Here is an 18,427-nt window from a genome sequence, read left to right on the forward strand (position 1 = left end):
AAGTGCTGGGATTAAAGGCGTGCGCCACCACACCCGGCTGGTGATCAGGTTAAAATGAGGCCGTTATCATGGGTTGTTGGATCATGTGGGTGATGTCACGGAGAATGGAGAATCTGAAGACACACATAACATGTACACAGGAATAGAGTGGTGTGAGGAGATGCCGGGAGAAACTAGCTACATTCAAGCTCATGTAGCTGACTGGATCACACTCTATCCTCACGGCCTACAGAAGGACCAACCCTGAGCCCTGAAATTGTAAGATACTCTATTTCTTCTGGGGGAAAGCCCTGCGGTTGTAAATACTTAGTTGTATCAGCGCTAGCAGCACAAACAAGGCCCAGAGAGAGACAGTAGAGTTAACTGGGACTTGGCTGATGAGAGCGTTGCCTTGTCGCTTGGTTATTTCAGACAAAGGGAGCTGAAGTTTTACTTTTTGGAGCATTATGTTCCTGGGATAAACTTTTAAAAACTTGTTTTGTTTTACGTAACCGTGAGGTGGTGGCTGGAGACCTACATTTGAGTGAAGAGAGAAAGTAGAGCCCTGTAGAAGACACAAGAAACAAGATCCCTGTCACCTGTAAGCAGACTTCTCCTGTCAGCTGTCATTAAGGAAAAGATGCAATTGGCTTTAGATATTCTCTCTCTCTTGTTGGGAGGGGTGGGGCAGTGAGGAGACAGGGTCTGGAGATCTGTGCTTAAAGAGTGCAGGTAGGGCTCCAGAGAGGGCGGAGGACGGAGCTGCTTATCCTAGATTCCCCAGACCCACCCACCCACTGTAGCTGTGTGCTCAGGCAAGCGGTGGTGAAGGAACAGCTCTAGCAGAGGATGCTTTCGGGCGGGGGTGGGGGGGAGAACCAAATCTGTGGATCCAAATCTAAGCTGAGAGCCTTCACTTTCCACTGGGTGAGCCCCTCTGTCCTTCGGTCAGCCTCCGCTCCAGACACAGCCAGCCGGGCCGAAGGTCTGCAGCTGGGTCGGGCTGTGCCAGCTGGACCCGCCCCGAGCTCCATGGTTCGCCCAGCCCCGCGCGATGGTGACTCTGGGTGCGGAGGGTGGCTATGGGAGAGCCCGCAGATCGCAGCAGCGTGAAGGAGGGGAGCGCGGCGGGCGGCGGGCGGGGACTGTCTCCCCGACCTCAGTACCCAGAGAAGCGGCTCAACCACCTGAACCCCGAAAAAACGCCAACAAGTAGTTTCTCCTTTGAGGAGGGCGGCTCAGCTGGTCTCAGAGACTCCGTCCGACTGCAGGAAGAATCTCGTCCACAGGGAGACCCAAGCAGATCCACTTTACTCCCGGTCTCCTTAAGGTATCCGGGGACTAGGAGGGGAGACAGGGAAGGGCAGCGCAGGCGGGCATCCCCCTGCCTAGCTTTAAGAGCTTGGCTGTGCAGCCCCTGGGGAGACGCTGGAAACAGTCGGTCTAGCTCAGCGACCCAGGGGGTGTGCCTCCCGCAGCTTCTCCTGGGCCTCGCCCCTCCTCGAAAGCAACCCCCCACTCTCCACCCCAAGATGTTTGTTTTTCTTGGGAAGGGGGAGGGGTGGCAGAGACTGCTCACTTTTGTCCTCAAAGATGGATCCTAGTTAGCCGTTTCCTTTCCCAAGTAATAATAACATTTAGCAACAAACAGCAACAGTAATGTGAAAAGGAAATTGGATGAGGAAATTAGTCAGAGGTCTCCTTGGTGAAAGGCGGTAGCGGGGACGTTTGTTGTTGTTATTGTTGTTCTGACTTCTGGGTTCAGTCTTCTGCCTGGTAGGTGAGGGAGAGAAGTGAACCGAGAACAGAGCGGGCAAAGGGCACTCCCCTAGTGCTGGGGGTGGTGGTGGCAGTGGGGAGAGCTTGTCTTAAGGTTCGACCAGGGTTTCCAGGCAGCTGGGTTACTCCTGGCCCCCTCCTACTCAACACTGCTAAGTTGCCTCAGCAAACGTAACTCCCTCATGGGGGGAATTGCATTAAGAACAGGGGAGGGGCTGAGCGAGAGAGAAGGATGGGATAGTGGGTAAGGGGTCCATCTAAGGAGGAGAGCTTGGAGCAAAGGCGGGTAGAAAAAAAAGGCTGGGGAGTGAACAGTGGGGATTGGGGGGAAGGAAAGAGGGGCTTGGGGACTTAAAGCAGGTTGGATGTGACAGGGATAGAGGGGAGGCATGGTGGAGGGCTAGAAGGAAGGAGAGGTCAGAGCCAAGGGTGGACTGTATGCCGCAAAAGAAAAAGGTTTCCTGGAAGGTCAAGGAAGACTCAACTGTTCTTCGTTCTCTGGGAACCTGGGCCAGGCGTGATGTGAGAGGCGGGGACAGGACTTGGGCACCAAGCTCCTCCTGGGAGGGTCCTTTCCACTTGCCAGCTCTGCAGCTTGGCACTCTTGGGTTGAGGTAGGGGGTGGGGTGGGGTCCTGATGAGTCTCTGACCCACGAGAGCTTTAACTTGGTGCTGTGTTCGCCTCCCCTAGTCATGTCTGAGCCACAGAGATGGGCAAGATCGAGAGCAACGAGAGGGTGATCCTCAATGTCGGGGGTACCAGGCACGAAACCTACCGCAGCACCCTCAAGACTCTGCCTGGAACTCGCCTGGCCCTTCTTGCCTCCTCTGAACCTCAGGGCGACTGCCTGACTGCAGCTGGTGACAAGCTGCAGCCGCTGCCCCCTCCGCTGTCTCCGCCGCCGCGACCGCCTCCCTTGTCCCCTGTCCCCAGCGGCTGCTTCGAGGGCGGCGCAGGCAACTGCAGTTCGCACGGTGGCAACGGCAGCAGCGACCACCCTGGGGGAGGCCGCGAATTCTTCTTCGATCGCCACCCAGGAGTATTCGCCTATGTGCTCAACTACTACCGCACGGGCAAGCTGCACTGCCCCGCCGACGTGTGCGGGCCGCTCTTCGAGGAAGAGCTGGCCTTCTGGGGCATCGATGAGACCGACGTGGAGCCCTGCTGCTGGATGACCTACAGGCAGCACAGGGACGCGGAGGAGGCCCTGGACATCTTCGAGACACCCGACCTCATCGGGGGCGACCCTGGTGATGATGAGGACCTAGCGGCCAAGAGATTGGGCATTGAGGATGCTGCGGGGCTGGGAGGACCCGATGGCAAGTCTGGCCGCTGGAGGAAGCTGCAGCCTCGCATGTGGGCTCTCTTTGAGGACCCCTACTCATCCAGAGCCGCTAGGGTAAGACCTGAATCTAGCTTTCCCTGTTGTTGCAACTCTCACAACTTTTCTTCAAACTTTGATCCTTTCCTCCAACAGCCTCTGAAATGAAGAGGAAGAAAGGAACACGGTTTTCGAGATGTTTCATATGGGGTAGGGCAAGCCCAGAAACTTTTTCTTTCACCCCATCTCTTCTACCCTCCCTGTTAGTATTTGGCTCCCTCCAATTCACACAGATTTACTTTAGCAGACGGGACCCGTCCTTGTAAAAGTCCTGGGATGTGTCCTAATGTCATTTTTACATTCACCTTAGTTTCTGCCTTAACTTTTTTTTTTTGTTGTTGTTGTTCCAGCCTTTTCCTTTAGCTAGGATGTGCTTTGGAGCCTGTTGCCCATCCTGATGTGACAGTTTCAATGACCTCTAACTCTCAGATCTGATTTCCCAGGGCAGTAGCTACGTTAGGGATATAATCTGAGGACACAGGGAGAGGGGAAATGGCATCATCTCTCTGTGTGAGTCTGGGTGGGGGTAGGGTGTGAGGAGAATGTGTCTAGCCTTGTCTCTTCCCAGAGGGGAAGAGGATTTTGTTGCAACTGTTCCCAGTGATCTTGCCTGCATCCTGGATCCTCAAGTTGGGTGCTTTAAGTGTGCCTGTGTTCCTCACAGGTTGATTGTGAATTAATCACCCAATTGACCTGTCTTCTGTTGAGTAACTCAGATTGCTGAAAACTTTACCAGACTTTTTATCTTATAATCTTAGCCTTGATGCTTCTTTTTTGTTTCTAACTTAAGGGAATGATTATATTTACCCATTTATCTTTCTAAAATCCCATGAAGGGACTAGAGAAATTACCAACGACAGTGTCTTCAGCTTAAAGGAAGTAGGAGAAATAGAAATAATCAAAAATAATACAGAATAGGAATTGGCTTTAGTTGTATATGAGAGGGGAACACTGAGTTTAGTAAACTGTTACCACTGTATATATCTTGGTTTTGCTGCCCAGAGAAGACCCTCATCTCCACAAGATGGTATTTCTCCTCCACGAACTTTGACGCTACCCTCTTGAGCAACTTCCTTGGCATGTCAGAAATGCCTGCATCATAGCTTTTATGCCACTCATTGCCCACTGACTTCCAGAGAGATGTGCTTCTGACACTACCTCAGAAATCTGCCCATGTGTTTGGTTTTCAGGCACAAAAAGAGCACAGACAATGTACAATCGTGTTGCTCTCTTGGGCCTGACCTTTGAACCCATGCATAAATTTTTGAATAGCCCCACACTCCTATACTCAAACATGGAAATACTAAGGCTAACACTAAGATACAGCTCTTTAAAAAGTATTCCATATGGCAAAACAGTTTATGGTTAAAATGTGATTCTTGACAGCCAGGCCATGGTAGTGCATACCTTCAATGCCAGTACTTGGGAGGCAGAGGCAGGTGGATCCCTGAGTTCAAAGCCAGCCTGGTCTACAGAAGCTAGTTTTGAGACATCCAGGACTATACAGAGAAATCCAGTCTCGAAAAACAAACAAACAAACAACAGAAAAGCATTTATTGGTATAAATAAAATCACAGGCTCATGCCCTTGCCCTTGTGCTTTTTGGTTCTCAGCTGAGTGCCACTGTGTACTTCCCACTTGGTGGTTAAAGAGATAATTTGATTCTGTTCTCAGGCTCATCACACGACCGTCTTCTTCAGTCTGTGTTCAGTGAAACTCCTGCCTTATTATCTTTCCTCCTGATGACATAGCAAGATATCCTTAGTTTGGTTTGTATTTTATCATAAACAGGGTTCTGTACCTAAGTGTTTATCGAGGCGCACAACTGTTATTCTTACTATGAAATTTGATTCTGTTGATAATAGTGAGAAGGGTAGTCCATTGACTTGACAGCCACTGGGTATTAGAAACAGTTTCCATACTTAGATTTCCTTGTAAATACGTGGAGGATTTGCCTCATAATCTGTGTTAGATAGAGAAAGAAATCAAATTAGCACAAGGTCAAGAGCAGGTGAGAGCAAAATCAGGTGACAGTCACCAGCCTGAAGTCTGTTTTAGAAGTCACTTAGCAAAGACCTTCTCCTTCTAATCAAGATGAGGAAAATGAAGACTCAGAGGTCCAGAAATGGTTAAGGTCATACATCAAGTAATTAGCCAAACCAAGATTATTCTAGTGGTGTCATGACATCTTCCTGGCCCCTTTCCACAAAAAACTCTGATTGTAACTGATTAGACTGTGAAGACTGCACAGCTACCTAAGACATTAATTAGGGTTCCCACTTGGAAAGGACATTTACAGCATTTTAAAATACATGCAGTGTAGGGCATTGTCTGGGATAAATTTCCCATGGCACCAGTCAACAAAGGAAGAAAAATGTGTGACCTTTGCTTTTTAGGTGAACCCTGTTGGAATTATTATTTTTTTTTTGTTATTGGCCAGTCCGTGTCCAGGATGTCACTTTCCTTTGCAGACTTCGAGTTCAGCAAAGTAACTTTCCAGATCACCAAGGAGTCTCCGAATCAGAACACACAGCATTAATTCATTACTTCATATAGGCGAAGTAATATTTTACCTCCAATTCTGACCTGACCTAACGACACCAGACTGGTTCTTCACACAGAACACCAGTGAAGAGACAGCAGGAGGAAGCTGTGTTTAAGTGATGTGATTCTGATTGGAGGAACGGTAAACCAGTGTCAAGTGATTTGCTTCATGAACCTCATTCTTAATACAGTTAAGCGTTTTATAGAAGTTGTTATCTTTACGTTAGTTAGCTCATCTATTTCCTGAAGTATGTAGATGAAGAATTTTAGCTGAAGTCCCTTTCCAGGTCTTACACCTATTTGTTTACTTTATGATTCTTCCAAAATCAAGGAGATTGCTTCAGTCTTAATTTAGACGTGTTTTATTTTCCCTTTCATGAGGTCACACTAAAGCACTTGTGACAGGAAATGGTAATTGACTTTTATGACCCTGTAATTGTTTGCCTTTTGCTGGCATGTCTTCTTTATCTAGGAGTTTAAATTATGACATAAATATATATTTGAGAGGTTTTTAATATTCTAGTGATTTGGAAAGTAAGTTAATATACCATACTTATATGTTATTTTTCTTAATTTTTAAAAAAATTCCCATATAAGTTGTCATGGAAATCTGTCGTGGAAAACTAAAAGATCATGAAAGAGAGGAGATATGGCTCTATTAATGCTATTGCCAATATTCACAGATAGTGAGGAGCAGGGATGCCTTTGGGGAAGTGCTGTCTTCTCTGCTTCTAACTCAACATTTGCAGTTTAGAGTATGAGTGTCCATTCAAGATCCAGTGCCTTAGGAGAACATGATGGGCAGATTTCTTTGTCAAGCTTCTAGATTCTTTTCATAGTTACTAGTACTCTATAAATTTCCAGGCTTAGAAAACATTTGAAAGAATCTGTTCCTAGCTCTAAAGGGATGGTGTGTGTGTGTGTGTGTATTGAGTGTGTATGTGTGTGTGTGTGTGTGTGTGTAGTGTATTCTGCTCCATTCCTCTCCTTTTGCTTTGTAGATGAAGCAAGGTGACCAACCTCTCTCCTGTTTAAAAGTGTGACCCTTTTGTGGCACCTTATGCGTGCTTTTCATGACCAGCTTGATTTTAACTTTCATTGCTAGGTTGAAAGAGCATTTTTTACATATTCTATTTCCCTTACAAATGATGGTTACCAAATGCAATTTTCTTGTAGAAACCTTGCTTCTTTGGTTTGTATTTCTTTTTTAAACGCTCTACATCAAAGTCTACACAAAGGGAAGGCATACAGAAGATACATTTCTTTGCTCTCATTAAGTTAATTATTTAATTTATAATAAAAATATTTTCTAAAGACATGGTTTGAGTTAGGAAAACCAACAAGGCAGGAAAAATGTCCCAAGACAAAGTGTTTTTCTTAAAAAACAAAATAACAACAACAACAAAAACACCCCAAAACCTAAAACCAAGACACCTTCCTCCAATTGTTCAGTTGTAAAACCCATTTTCTAGCTGTTGTTCTCATACCAATAATGCTGCATATTCTTCACCCCAGAGAACCTGCTTGCGTGTAGACTCTCTTCTATCCATCATTCAGGTTTCCATGGCAGCTCATGTCTCTGGGGCTTTAGTCTGTGCCACTCACTCCCTTCTTCAGGATCAGCTAATCTTGGGTGAGTTTTTGTCACAAAGATTTGCCTAAATTGAAATCCTTAACTGGTACCACGCATTTCAGAATAAAGTGCCATGCGCCTTACCACGCCAATGAAGACTTTTATCATCTAGCTGCTCCTATCTTATATATATATTTTTAAGCTTCAACATCTTTCTTTTTGCCTTCAAAAATGTTAATTAGCTAATAGTCAATTGACTAAAGATGGCACACTTGGAGAGAGCATTTAGACCTTGACGTTTTAATATGAGGGTCCTTACAGTCTAGTTTGTTTGTTTGTTTTGGTTTCAGAATAATGTATAGTCTTTTTAATGAAGGTTGTACTTGTATAAAACAAGTGAACTGTTAGAATGTGGCTGTCTCTTCATTTTTTTTCTCTATTAGTTTTGAATCATGGCCAACTGTAGGACAAAGGAAATTCAAGTTCATGTCCTTGAAGGAGATTTCGCTGCGACGTCTGGTTGTTTCCCTTCTCAATCTAAGAATCTTTTGACCTTTTCCAGAACATTAACCATATAATTCATTAATAAATTCAATTCTTGTTAAGTTATTGTGGGGAATGAGCAAGACCAGAGAGTACCTCAGTCTAAACACATCAGCAAAGGAACAGAGCTCCTTATTGACTACATTGCATTTTTAGTAGCATGTATGATCACACACTTAAGAAAGTGTTTTATTGCTAGGTACCAGGTGTACCAAAGATAAATGTAGTTGGATGGACAAGTATGATTTTCATGTTTATTTTTAACAGTCCATTTGTAGACTCAAAGTTTTGAATTTTGTTGACAAAATTGAATGAGAGACAAGAAAATGTTCCCTACTTGTCAAGAGGTTATTTGCAAAGCATATAAAAATAAGAAAATGTGCAAGTTTATGTGCAGATCAAACGTTCTCACTTGAGTGTCTAAATCATCACTATTTATGTTTACTGCCACAAGTAAAGTAAATGTATTTTTCAAGTTTTATGTGTTTTGAACTTACGAGTCATAAATCCTTTTTTATTATGGCAATCTTTAAGATATGTCTAAACGAAATGGCAAGGATACTAAAGGTAAACACAGAAGGAAATCTCTAGTGGCAAATGTTCTAAACAATAACCAGGAAGAGATTACAGAAAGGTAATTCAGTTCTGCTTGAAGTTTTGAGGGCTTGCCTTTTAGAACAGCTCAGGCAGACTTTTATGATAAAATAACATGGTTTGATGCTCGTTTAAGAGGTTGAAGGGTGGCACTTTTAACTCTCTGTAGTCAATATTGTCACAGAAAGTGAATAGAATGTGGGTTTGAAAGGAGAAAAGAACTGAGGTAGAGAATATATGGAAACAGAATTGTGAAAAAAATGTATTAGGAGCTATGAGAACTGTGCTCTTCCTCTGTAGTCAACTTGAGTTAAGCTCAGTTCATCTTCCTTTGCTCTGTTCCAAAAAGTAAATAATAATATCAGTGATAAAAACAAGTGATGACACATTGGATTAAGATAGTACCCAAACTTTGTGTCATCTCCAAGGTTTTGATGTTTGTGGGGTAATATTGCTAAAGATGCTGGGTAGGAACAGCATGTCTCTGCCCATTCTGATTGCACTCCGAGAACTGTCACACCAATAAGGTAAACCAGAATTGATTTTTTTCATTTGTAACTTTCTGCCCTCTTTTTCTCTCCCCTTACAGCTGTTGGGTAGCTGCTGCTCTGGTTACCATAGAAACAGGTTAGCTCCTAGCTTCCTGTTTCCATTGAAAACAGCTTTCTCTTAACCACATATTGATCTCAGGAAATCATTTTGCTGTGGCTCTGTCATGAAAGCCATAAAGATGATCTGCTCTGTCATTTCCTAGGTCTGAGATTCAGTGCAGGTGTAGATCATTCCACCCACAAGGGTAACTGATTAGATAATCTCAATTTTGTTTTCATTTGAAAGGTACCTTGTCAAAGACACCATCCTTTTTCCCTTCCCATATTTTATACAGCAGGGAGAGTCTTATTCAGGTGAGGTCTTTGAGATATTTCTAACACATTTAAATGCTTACAAACCAGTGTCAAAAATCCTACAGCTTTCATCTCCTTCATAACCTAGTCTATAACCTAGTCTATTGGTGTGGAGAATTGTTCACTGTCTGGCAAACTTGAAAGATAAGATTTAATATGTCAGTGAAGACTTTCAAAATTAGATGTATGTTTACTATATCGGGCTCTGTATTTCTCTTTTGAGAACATAGTCTATTGTAGGATATACATACTTACATATAGAAAACAATGGTAAACATATGTTAAGGAACAAGTCTGTATAATCTTATATGTAGAGGAGATGGAATAGAACTTGTAGGAATGCGGTTTTAAGTTTCAAGAATACAGTAGGTATATGGGATATATATATATATATATATATATATATATATATAATATATATATGCACACACATACACACATATATACATTTTTATTATATATGTATATATCTCCCACATAAATGCAAACTCTTTTTTTTTTTTTTTTTTTTTTTTTTTTTTTTTGGTTTTACGAGACAGGGTTTCTCTGTATAGCCCTGGCTGTCCTGGAGCTCACTTTGTAGACCAGGCTGGCCTCGAACTCAGAAATCCGCCTGCCTCTGCCTCCCGAGTGCTGGGATTAAAGGCGTGCGCCACCACGCCCGGCTCTCTTTTTACTATATATGTACATGTACACACACACACACACACACACATATATATATACACATGCATATGTATATATATATACATACACTCAAATACACATACATATATGTAATCTAAATATAAATGATTTCTATAAGATTTGTTACTGAGACATGCAGTAGATGTCTAGTGTTCATGAAGATTAGATTTGGAAGAAGAAAAAGTCACTCCTCTGACCCAACTGCCTCATTTTGAGAAGACAACCGATATGTCCTGGCAGTGATTAGTTAGTGAGAATTGAGGGGCTAGAACTTAGATCTTCCGTCTTCGACTTCTGGGTCATTGCTCTTTCCATTCAAACGTGGTTGCTTAGTCTACTCCACATTCCCCACTGAGTGCACACATTTAGCCACTGAGATGCAGCGAGTAAGTTAGGAATAGATGTCAATCTCTGCCTTTATCTGTGTTTGTTCAGCAAATATCAGGAACTGCTCTTCCATAGGGACCACCAGACTTAGATATATTCTTCCAGCACTGTCATCTCCAGTTTCACATTCTATCTTTGTACTTCCCCCAAAGCCTCAAAATTAACTTGCTGATATGGTTACCTCCTTCCTGTCCTCAGACTCTGAAAGCTGGGCTCTTTGGGTTGGTAGATCTTTCCTCACTCTACTCTTACTAGATTTATTGGTTTTGAGTTTTTTTTTTTCTTTAAATGTGATCCTGCTTCCACCTATGGGTGATGGGTACTGTAATGTGTAGAGTATAGACTTCTCAAATGTAAATAACCAGTATTATGTGTTTCTACTGAGATGGCTAGTGAATCGGTAGACTAAAATGTGCTTAAAGCTAGTGGAAATTCACATGTGAAGTTGGATTTTGATGTGAGATCAGGACATCATATGTAATCTTTCCTGAACCTTTTTATAATGGCCAGTTAGTTGAAGACATGTAGTGTGATTGTTAAGTAATGCTATAATGTTGACAGTGTCTGACAGAATGCATTCTATAAAAATCAAAATGGAAAAGCTCTGGGCAAAATGATACTTATCAAGTTAAAAGTATTTCAGGACTGTTACAGTACTTAGCTGGGCTTCTCTCCTGAAATCTGACAATTATAAAGTGTTATGCCAATATGGTAGTCTTTAGGGTTCCATGTATCTAGAAAGTTCCATGAAGACACCTCAAGGGTATCTAATGTCTTCTTCATGTTCTTTTTTTTTTTTTTTGGTTTTTTCGAGACAGGCTTTCTCTGTGTAGCCCCGGCTGTCCTGGAACTCACTTTGTAGACCAGGTTGGCCTCGAACTCAGAAATCCACCTGCCTCTGCCTCCCGAGTGCTGGGATTAAAGGCGTGCGCCACCACGCCCGGCTTCTTCATGTTTTTATGTGTGAAGATCTATGTTTATGTGCTATAAACAAATACTACCATTCTTCATGCATCTAAATAAATGATTAGATTCTGCTTATACAGACAAGGGTCAGTTAAGGTTATATAGTATGTGCGTTTACCCAGCCCATTGTATTGTTGACATTTTAGAAAATCTCAACCAAAAGCTACAACTGTCTATTAGGGATGGGTCTTTGAAGTACTTTTTTTTTTTTTTTTTTTGAGACAGGGTCTCATGAAGCTCATGAATTCATTCTTTAGTCATGGATAATTTTGAACTTCTGATCATCCTGTTTCCACCTCCCAAGTACTAGGATTTGAGTCATGTGCCACTATGCCTAACTCAAAGTCATGGTTTTCAATAGATACCTTTTTGATTTAGTCTTAGTAGTTGGAAGTGCTTCCCTTTAAGTTGCCTGCCTAGAACCAGACTTTGAGCCAAAAAGCCAAAAACTTTGGTCACACATGTTCTTTTATTTTATACAAATATTTTGTCTAGATTGAAAAGAATACTCCAGGAGTCAAAGGATGGGGGAAATGATGTAGTTATATTTTAATTGAAACATCTTCAAGTACTCAGTAAATATAAAATACATTACACATAAGATAAAATAATTTTAAAGATTATCAACATACTGAAATAATGTTTAAACTTAAGAATACACGATAATAAATTATGTTCAAGCAAAAACCCTTTGATCAAATAATTGAGTATTTGAATGATTTTTAGGAAATATTTAAAATTTTCTTTCTGAGTTTTTCAGTATACAACAGAAATTCCTTATAATAGTAGTTTTGAATTTATGGATTTGTTATAAGATAGCATTTGTTAAAAGAGAATATTGCATAGTAATAATATTTATGCCATAGTAGTAATCAATGGGTGATTAAACTTTGTTTCTTACTGATGTTGTTATGTTAATTTTGGATAAGATCAGTAAGATTAGTGTTTAAGGAAAAGTAACAAGACAGTGACTGGTTTAACTTATGCCTAAGTTTCCCATCATTTAGGCATTTGGCAGTGAGAAATGACAGCACAGTTATGGAAGTGATGAGAATATCTGCAATGTAACCTCTCTTTAAAGTAGATTAAGTAGAAAATGGACAGTATAGACACACAACCTGTCCTTGCCTATACAATCAAGTCTCAAATAACAGTAACCTTTGGTTTGTCTTTGGCTGTTAGAATTGCGTGAGATCAGAGTGGATCTGCCATGGTGCTGTGATATGACCAGCAAATACAGCAACGTTGAATGACTGTGTTTAGAATATGAAAGATAAATAGTGGCGGGCTTATGATTCATTCCTAGTCTCTCAAAATGGTATCCATTGTGTCTTGCTGTGCAGAGGCACAGAATTCAAATAAATGAAATAAAATGTAATTTAATATATTAGACTTTAAACACATTAAAATGAGTAGCCTGTTTTGTAAAAACAGGGTTGGGTTTTACTAGTTTTCTGAATTCTTTATGTACTACTTATATTTTAGTTGCAATGTACACATTAATTTTTATAGTTATTTATTTATTTATTTATTTTTCTGGATATCACTGATTTAGATAACCTGATTAATCAGTCCATCATGGTTTGTCTTTGACATTATTTTTAGAGCTAAGCATAGTTGACAGAGATCTTCATAGACACATTGGTTTTGCTTTCTCTACCTTGGAGTGCATGTATTGGCTGATGAGATAGCATACATGTTGTAAAGCACAGGGCTATTCTCATTTAACTAAAAGACAAGCAAATAGCAAGCATCAAAGGTCTTAGTGCTTTTAATTTTGTGTCTTTTAACTGACAGTCACCGAGCTTCAACAGTTGGACAGGATTATGATGCACAATAAGAATGCAAAACAAATTGGCACTTGGTGTTCGTCTTCAGGATACATATTTGTAGGAAGAAAAAAATCTATAAATTAGTAGACACAGTATCATGCATACATACTACACACTTTATGGGAGGTAGGGGTATAAGGCAGGCATATAGTATGGGAAAGGAGCTATACTGTTGTGTAATGTAGACAGAATCTTAACTCCCAGAGATATGTAGGCATTTTCAAATAGCCAAAGGGAAGGTCAACAGAGCAGTCAAAAGACATGGTAGAGGAAGGTCAGAGGGCAGGAGGTATGGTAAGGCAGAACAGTACAACATCAGAGGACAAGGGATATAGTAAAGGCAGGACACCTTAGCTTTTAAATGGCTATCATCTTTTGGGTCACAAGGATGAAAGTCTGGCTCTCTACTTCCCAGTTAGTTTTGACTTGAAAGAGTTCACAGTTGGACTCAGTCAGCTAACCTTTTTCATTCTGATAACACCTTAGATTCAAGTATAATCTTTCTAAGCTATTTCTCTGAGTTTCCTTTGGCTTACTGGACTAGAGAAAGTAACTATGTCTTATTGAGTAGTTGTTGTAAGGATAAACTAATTATTACTGATTTTTTTTTAAAAAGTCACTTTGGGAGGTAATGTGGTCATAGCCAGTCTTATGGAAAATTTCTGGCATTTGGAACGTTCTTGAAAGAATGAATTATCTCTCCTTGAGAATTTTCATCTGGATAATGAATGAGTGTTGGTCTGGAAAATGCTATCAGTCATTCATGATTAAATAGCAAGCAGTTAGACAATATCCAATACATTTTTATTATGGATCAGACATTTTTCAAGTGGCAGAGTGAAGACATATTCCCTACCCTTAACAAGATTGTAATAATGCACTGAAAGAGGGCAGAGGGATGGTGGTCCTGTCACATCATGATGTCTGCAGGAGATGGAATCTGGAATGCTTTGGAGACCAGCCACGGACATGTTGGTAATGTAATGTCTTCCTGAAGAAACAGACAGAAGATAAAAGAGGATATGCCCCGATTTTTCTGTTTGTTTTTTAGATACTGGGAAGAGCCCAAACAAAGTTTCAAAAGGAGAGGAGGGAGGCCTGTTCAGAATTCCCTGGGTAAATGAATACAACCAGCTTACTAACCGAGAGAAGACTCAGTCAGAGGTAGAGCTGAGATTGGCTTAAAAGCCTGAAAAATTCTGTTGCAGAAGTCTAGTCTTTGTTGGTCATGGGGCTTCCCCCTACCCAATTGCTCTGGTCTCTTTGTAGAGACTTCATCTGGCCTGACCTTGAGCTGGGGGAGGGCTTCAATTTTTTATTTTTCAATTCTGGATTGAATGGTTATGGTTTGGATATAAGCACACAGTTAATGATTCTTTCATTGGGCTTTAGTGCTATAATATTTAGAATTATTTCTTGTGATACTTTTTACATTTCTGTATGAACAACTTAAATTCAAACAGCATTTTTAAAGATTATGGGTCTATGTTAAGTATGCCCCTTAAAATTCTTGATAACTATAATTCACACTAAAGAAAGATAGGGAGGGATGAACACTCTTTTCTTCAGGAAATACAGAATTTCTGTTGTTACCATTTTGAATTAAAGTCCATGACTAGAATATTAATGTTTGCATTTCCATGACATAGAACCAGCTATCCAATGTAGTCAGTCATTTATGTGGTTTCCAAAGTTAAAAACGTGAACTAGGAACCACCCATAGTGTATGACTCAATTAAAATGGAAATTTTCTTTAGAAAGGTTCAGAAAGGAGAGAAAGAGTGAAGAAGAAAATCAAAACAAAGACAAGGACCATAGGTTAAAGCTGAAAGAAGTTGGAGATGTCCGATTCAAGGCCAAGGAATTCCCAATGCATGTACATACTTCCTTGTTTAGGAAATCTTTATTCCTTTTCTTTGGTTCCAAACTGAGGTGGTCCCCTTCAGATCCTGCCACTTCTCAAACTCTCAAATATTCTGTTTCCAGCTTTACTATGAAAATACAGCTTGATTCAAGTGACAGGCTCCTCTTCTCTTTCTCTTCCCTTCCCCCTTCCCCCTTCCCCCTTCCTTCCCCCTTCCCCCTTCCTTCCCTCTTCCCCCTTCCTTCCCCCTTCCCCCTTCCTTCCCCCTTCCCCCTTCCTTCCCCCTTCCCCCTTCCCCCTTCCCCCTTCCCCCTTCCCCCTTCCCTTCTCCTTTTCCTGGAATGAACTAGCTCTCCCTTGGTTTCAAAGAGCAATGCAATTATCTTTCAACACCTTGCAAACCTTACTCCTTATCTCTCAAACATTGTTCAAAACTGTTGTGTATTTGTCTAAGCTTCCTGCTCTCTTTATAGACATTGTATTCTGGCACTTGACTAACTGAATTGATTTCCTAGGACTGCCATAACAAACCACCACAAAACTAATAATGTAAACCAGCAGGGATTTACTCTCTTTTAGTTTGGGAGGGAGTGTCTGGAGTCTCTGAATCACCAGTTTTAGCTTCTTCCCGGTGGGTCTGAATGGCAGTCAACTCACTGCTTATCCCAAGCTATCGTTCTTGCCGGCAAGAACACACTTGGACAATCGGATTCTTCTGTGGCAAGCTTTATTGCTTCTTTTTTTTTTATTACATCTTTTCCTCAATTACATTTCCAATGCTATCCCAAAAGTCCCCCATACCCTCCCCCCTACTTCCCTACCCACCCATTCCCATTTTTTTTTTGGCCCTGGCGTTCCCCTGTACTGGAGCATATAAAGTTTGCATGTCCAATGGGCCTCTCTTTCCAGTGATGGCCGACTAGGCTATCTTTTGATACATATGCAGCTAGAGTCAAGAGCTCTGGGGTACTGGTTAGTTCATAATGTTGTTCCACCCATAGGGTTGCGGATCCCTTCAGCTCCTTGGGTACTTTCTCCAGCTCCTCCATTGGGGGCCCTGTGATCCATTCACTAGCTGACTGTGAGCATCCACTTCTGTGTTTGCTTTATTGCTTTATTGCTTCTTAAGGAGAATTGCTTCTTCAGGAGGGAAGACCCAGACCCCAGAAAATGGTGCTGCTTATATAGCCCTCAGCGTGGTGTTTCAGCACCTGATGTGGCGTGTCAGCTCCTGATTTGTTGCTCGCCCATCACCTCATTACTACGCCCTGAGATGGGCAGTGACTAGGCGTGAGTTCACTCTTGCACTTGCGCACAAGGCCTGTTTACTAGTTAGGCACAGCGGAAGCCAGTGCCATCTTATAATGGTGATTGCTCACGGCACGGCTCTCCACAACTACTCATATCTGATGTTTGATCATCAGGTCTGGGTTGTGCCTCCAGCCAGAGATACATCACTCTACATATTTTCATACCCTCTGTTCATAAGCTCTCTGAGCCAGTCTCATTTCTCCTCTGGTGAAGATCACAATTAATAGAGGAAAACCTACCCTGATCCAGTATATCTCCAGTTTAATTTTATTAATTATCTATTAAAATATGCTTCATTTCAGAAAAAAGTCACCTTATAATCTTTGTCATATACATGAACTTGAGGGTCACTCATTCAGCGGTTTTTGTTTTTGTTATACACTTATAGCATCCAAGAAATATTTCTTTTCTTTTCCTGTTTTAAATTTTTTATTAAATATTTTCTTTATTTACATTTCAAATGTTATCCCCTTTCCTGGTTTCCCTTCTGAGAACCCCCTATCCCCTACTCCATCCCCCTGCTCACCAACCCACCCACTCCCTCTTCTTGGCATTCCCTTATACTGGGGCATTGAGCCCTCACAGGACCAAGGGTCTTGCCTGCCATTGATGACTGACAAGACCATCATCTGCTACATATGCAGCTGGAGCCATGGGTCCCTCCATGTGTACTCTTTGGTTGGTGGTTTAGTCCCTGGGAGCTCTGGGGGTACTGGTTGATTGATATTGTTGTTCCTCCTATGGGGCTCCAAACCCAGTCAGGCTCTGGCAGAGCCTGCCAGGAGACCCCTATATCAAGCTCCCATCAGCAAACATTTGTTGGCATATGCAGTAGTGTCTGGGCTTGGTGACTGTATATGGGATGGATCCTCAGGTGGGGCAGTCTCTGCATGGTCTTTCCTTCAGTCTCTGCTCCATACTTTGTCTCTGTATCTCCTCCCATGGGTATTTTACTCCCCCTTCTAAGAAGGACTGAAGAATCTACACTTTGGTTTTCCTTCTTGAGCTTCATGTGGTCTGTGTTTTTTTCCTTTTAAAAAATTGAGCCAGAGTTCTCCATCTGTAGCCATTGCTAGTCTGGAGTTGCATCCTGAGCTGGCCACAGTCCTCTTCCCTCGTCCTCTGTAGTGCTGGGGTTACACATTCGAGCCATTCCCTCCTGTGTCTTGTTATTTTCTTTTGTCCTCTTTCCCTATTATGCCATACTCTAATGCTAAAATGTCTGAGATTCTTCTGAAGATATTAATTTTAGGGAATTAAAACAGACTTCTCTTTTATCTCTGGCATTAACTGTAGTCTCTTTCTGAACATTATTTTTCTGTGAACCTTCTTGTATTTTAAATGGTTGATTCTCTTCAAGTATCTTTTCCTCTGAAGGGGCGGGGCTCACTGTAGCACAGTGCCTGTGGGTGAACAGACAGATGATCCTGCTGAAGCACACCTTCAAGGGTCAGGTGGGTAAGAGCAGGTGCATAACCTAAGATACCAGCAAGAAAGTAAGTATGATTTGGGAACAAGGTTTGATTTTTCTCTTTCTTCACATACTGGGAGGAAATCTGTGGTAGCACCAGTTTTCTCAACTTTGCTCTGACACTCCAGCCTAGTAATGGAGGAGTGGATGTCCTTCTTTATTCGAGGGGATGGTTTCTGTAGGCAGTCACTAAATGTAGTGGGGCGATTCTGAACAGTTAGTCACTCTGTCTCCAGCTTCCCTACTAGGTGTGAGGCATCTGAGTTCCAATTTCCTCTGGATTTCACTGGGGGAAAAATGACTAATCCTAAGATATACTCTCAAAGCTGAAGAGATTGGCTCAGTGGGTAAGAGCTTTTGATAGATATACACATGAAGACCGGAGTTCCATTTCCACATCTCAAGTGAAAATAACGAAGTGGCCCTGTGGGCGTCTATAACTCAAGTGCTGTGAACTTGTTTGCATCAACCTGGTTCTGGGTTCATTGAGAGACCCTGTTTTCAGAGAGTTAGGGGGGAGTGATAGAATGGAACATCCAATGTACTCTGGCTTCACCTACAGTCATGTATGTGTGCGCGTGCGCTCTCTTTTTCCCTCTTGCTCACTCGT

The 18,427-nt window shown here is 41.9% G+C and overlaps 1 protein-coding gene across 13 annotated transcripts in view; it reads left to right on the forward strand.

The window, feature by feature from the left end:
• The first annotated feature begins 760 nt into the window (after positions 1–760).
• Kcnc2 (potassium voltage-gated channel subfamily C member 2) overlaps positions 761–18,427 on the forward strand; it is a 177,273-nt gene continuing 159,606 nt past the window's right edge. For 4 of the 13 annotated variants that reach the window (XR_015048466.1, XM_029482373.2, XM_029482377.2 and 1 more), the window contains exons 1-2: positions 761–1,309; positions 2,450–3,158. Coding sequence is in view for 12 of the 13 variants with exons in the window: in XM_029482373.2 (XP_029338233.1) it covers positions 2,469–3,158 (690 nt within the window). In the remaining variant the exon portion in view is untranslated. Of the gene's footprint in view, positions 1,310–1,870; positions 2,003–2,186; positions 2,281–2,449; positions 3,159–18,427 lie in introns of those variants that run through there. The other 9 variants (XM_029482367.2, XM_029482371.2, XM_029482372.2 and 6 more) reach the window with 6 other exon arrangements.

This window comes from Mus caroli, unplaced genomic scaffold (assembly GCF_978045245.1).
Source record: "Mus caroli unplaced genomic scaffold, Mus_caroli_1 scaffold_9, whole genome shotgun sequence".
Lineage (NCBI taxonomy): Eukaryota > Metazoa > Chordata > Mammalia > Rodentia > Muridae > Mus > Mus caroli.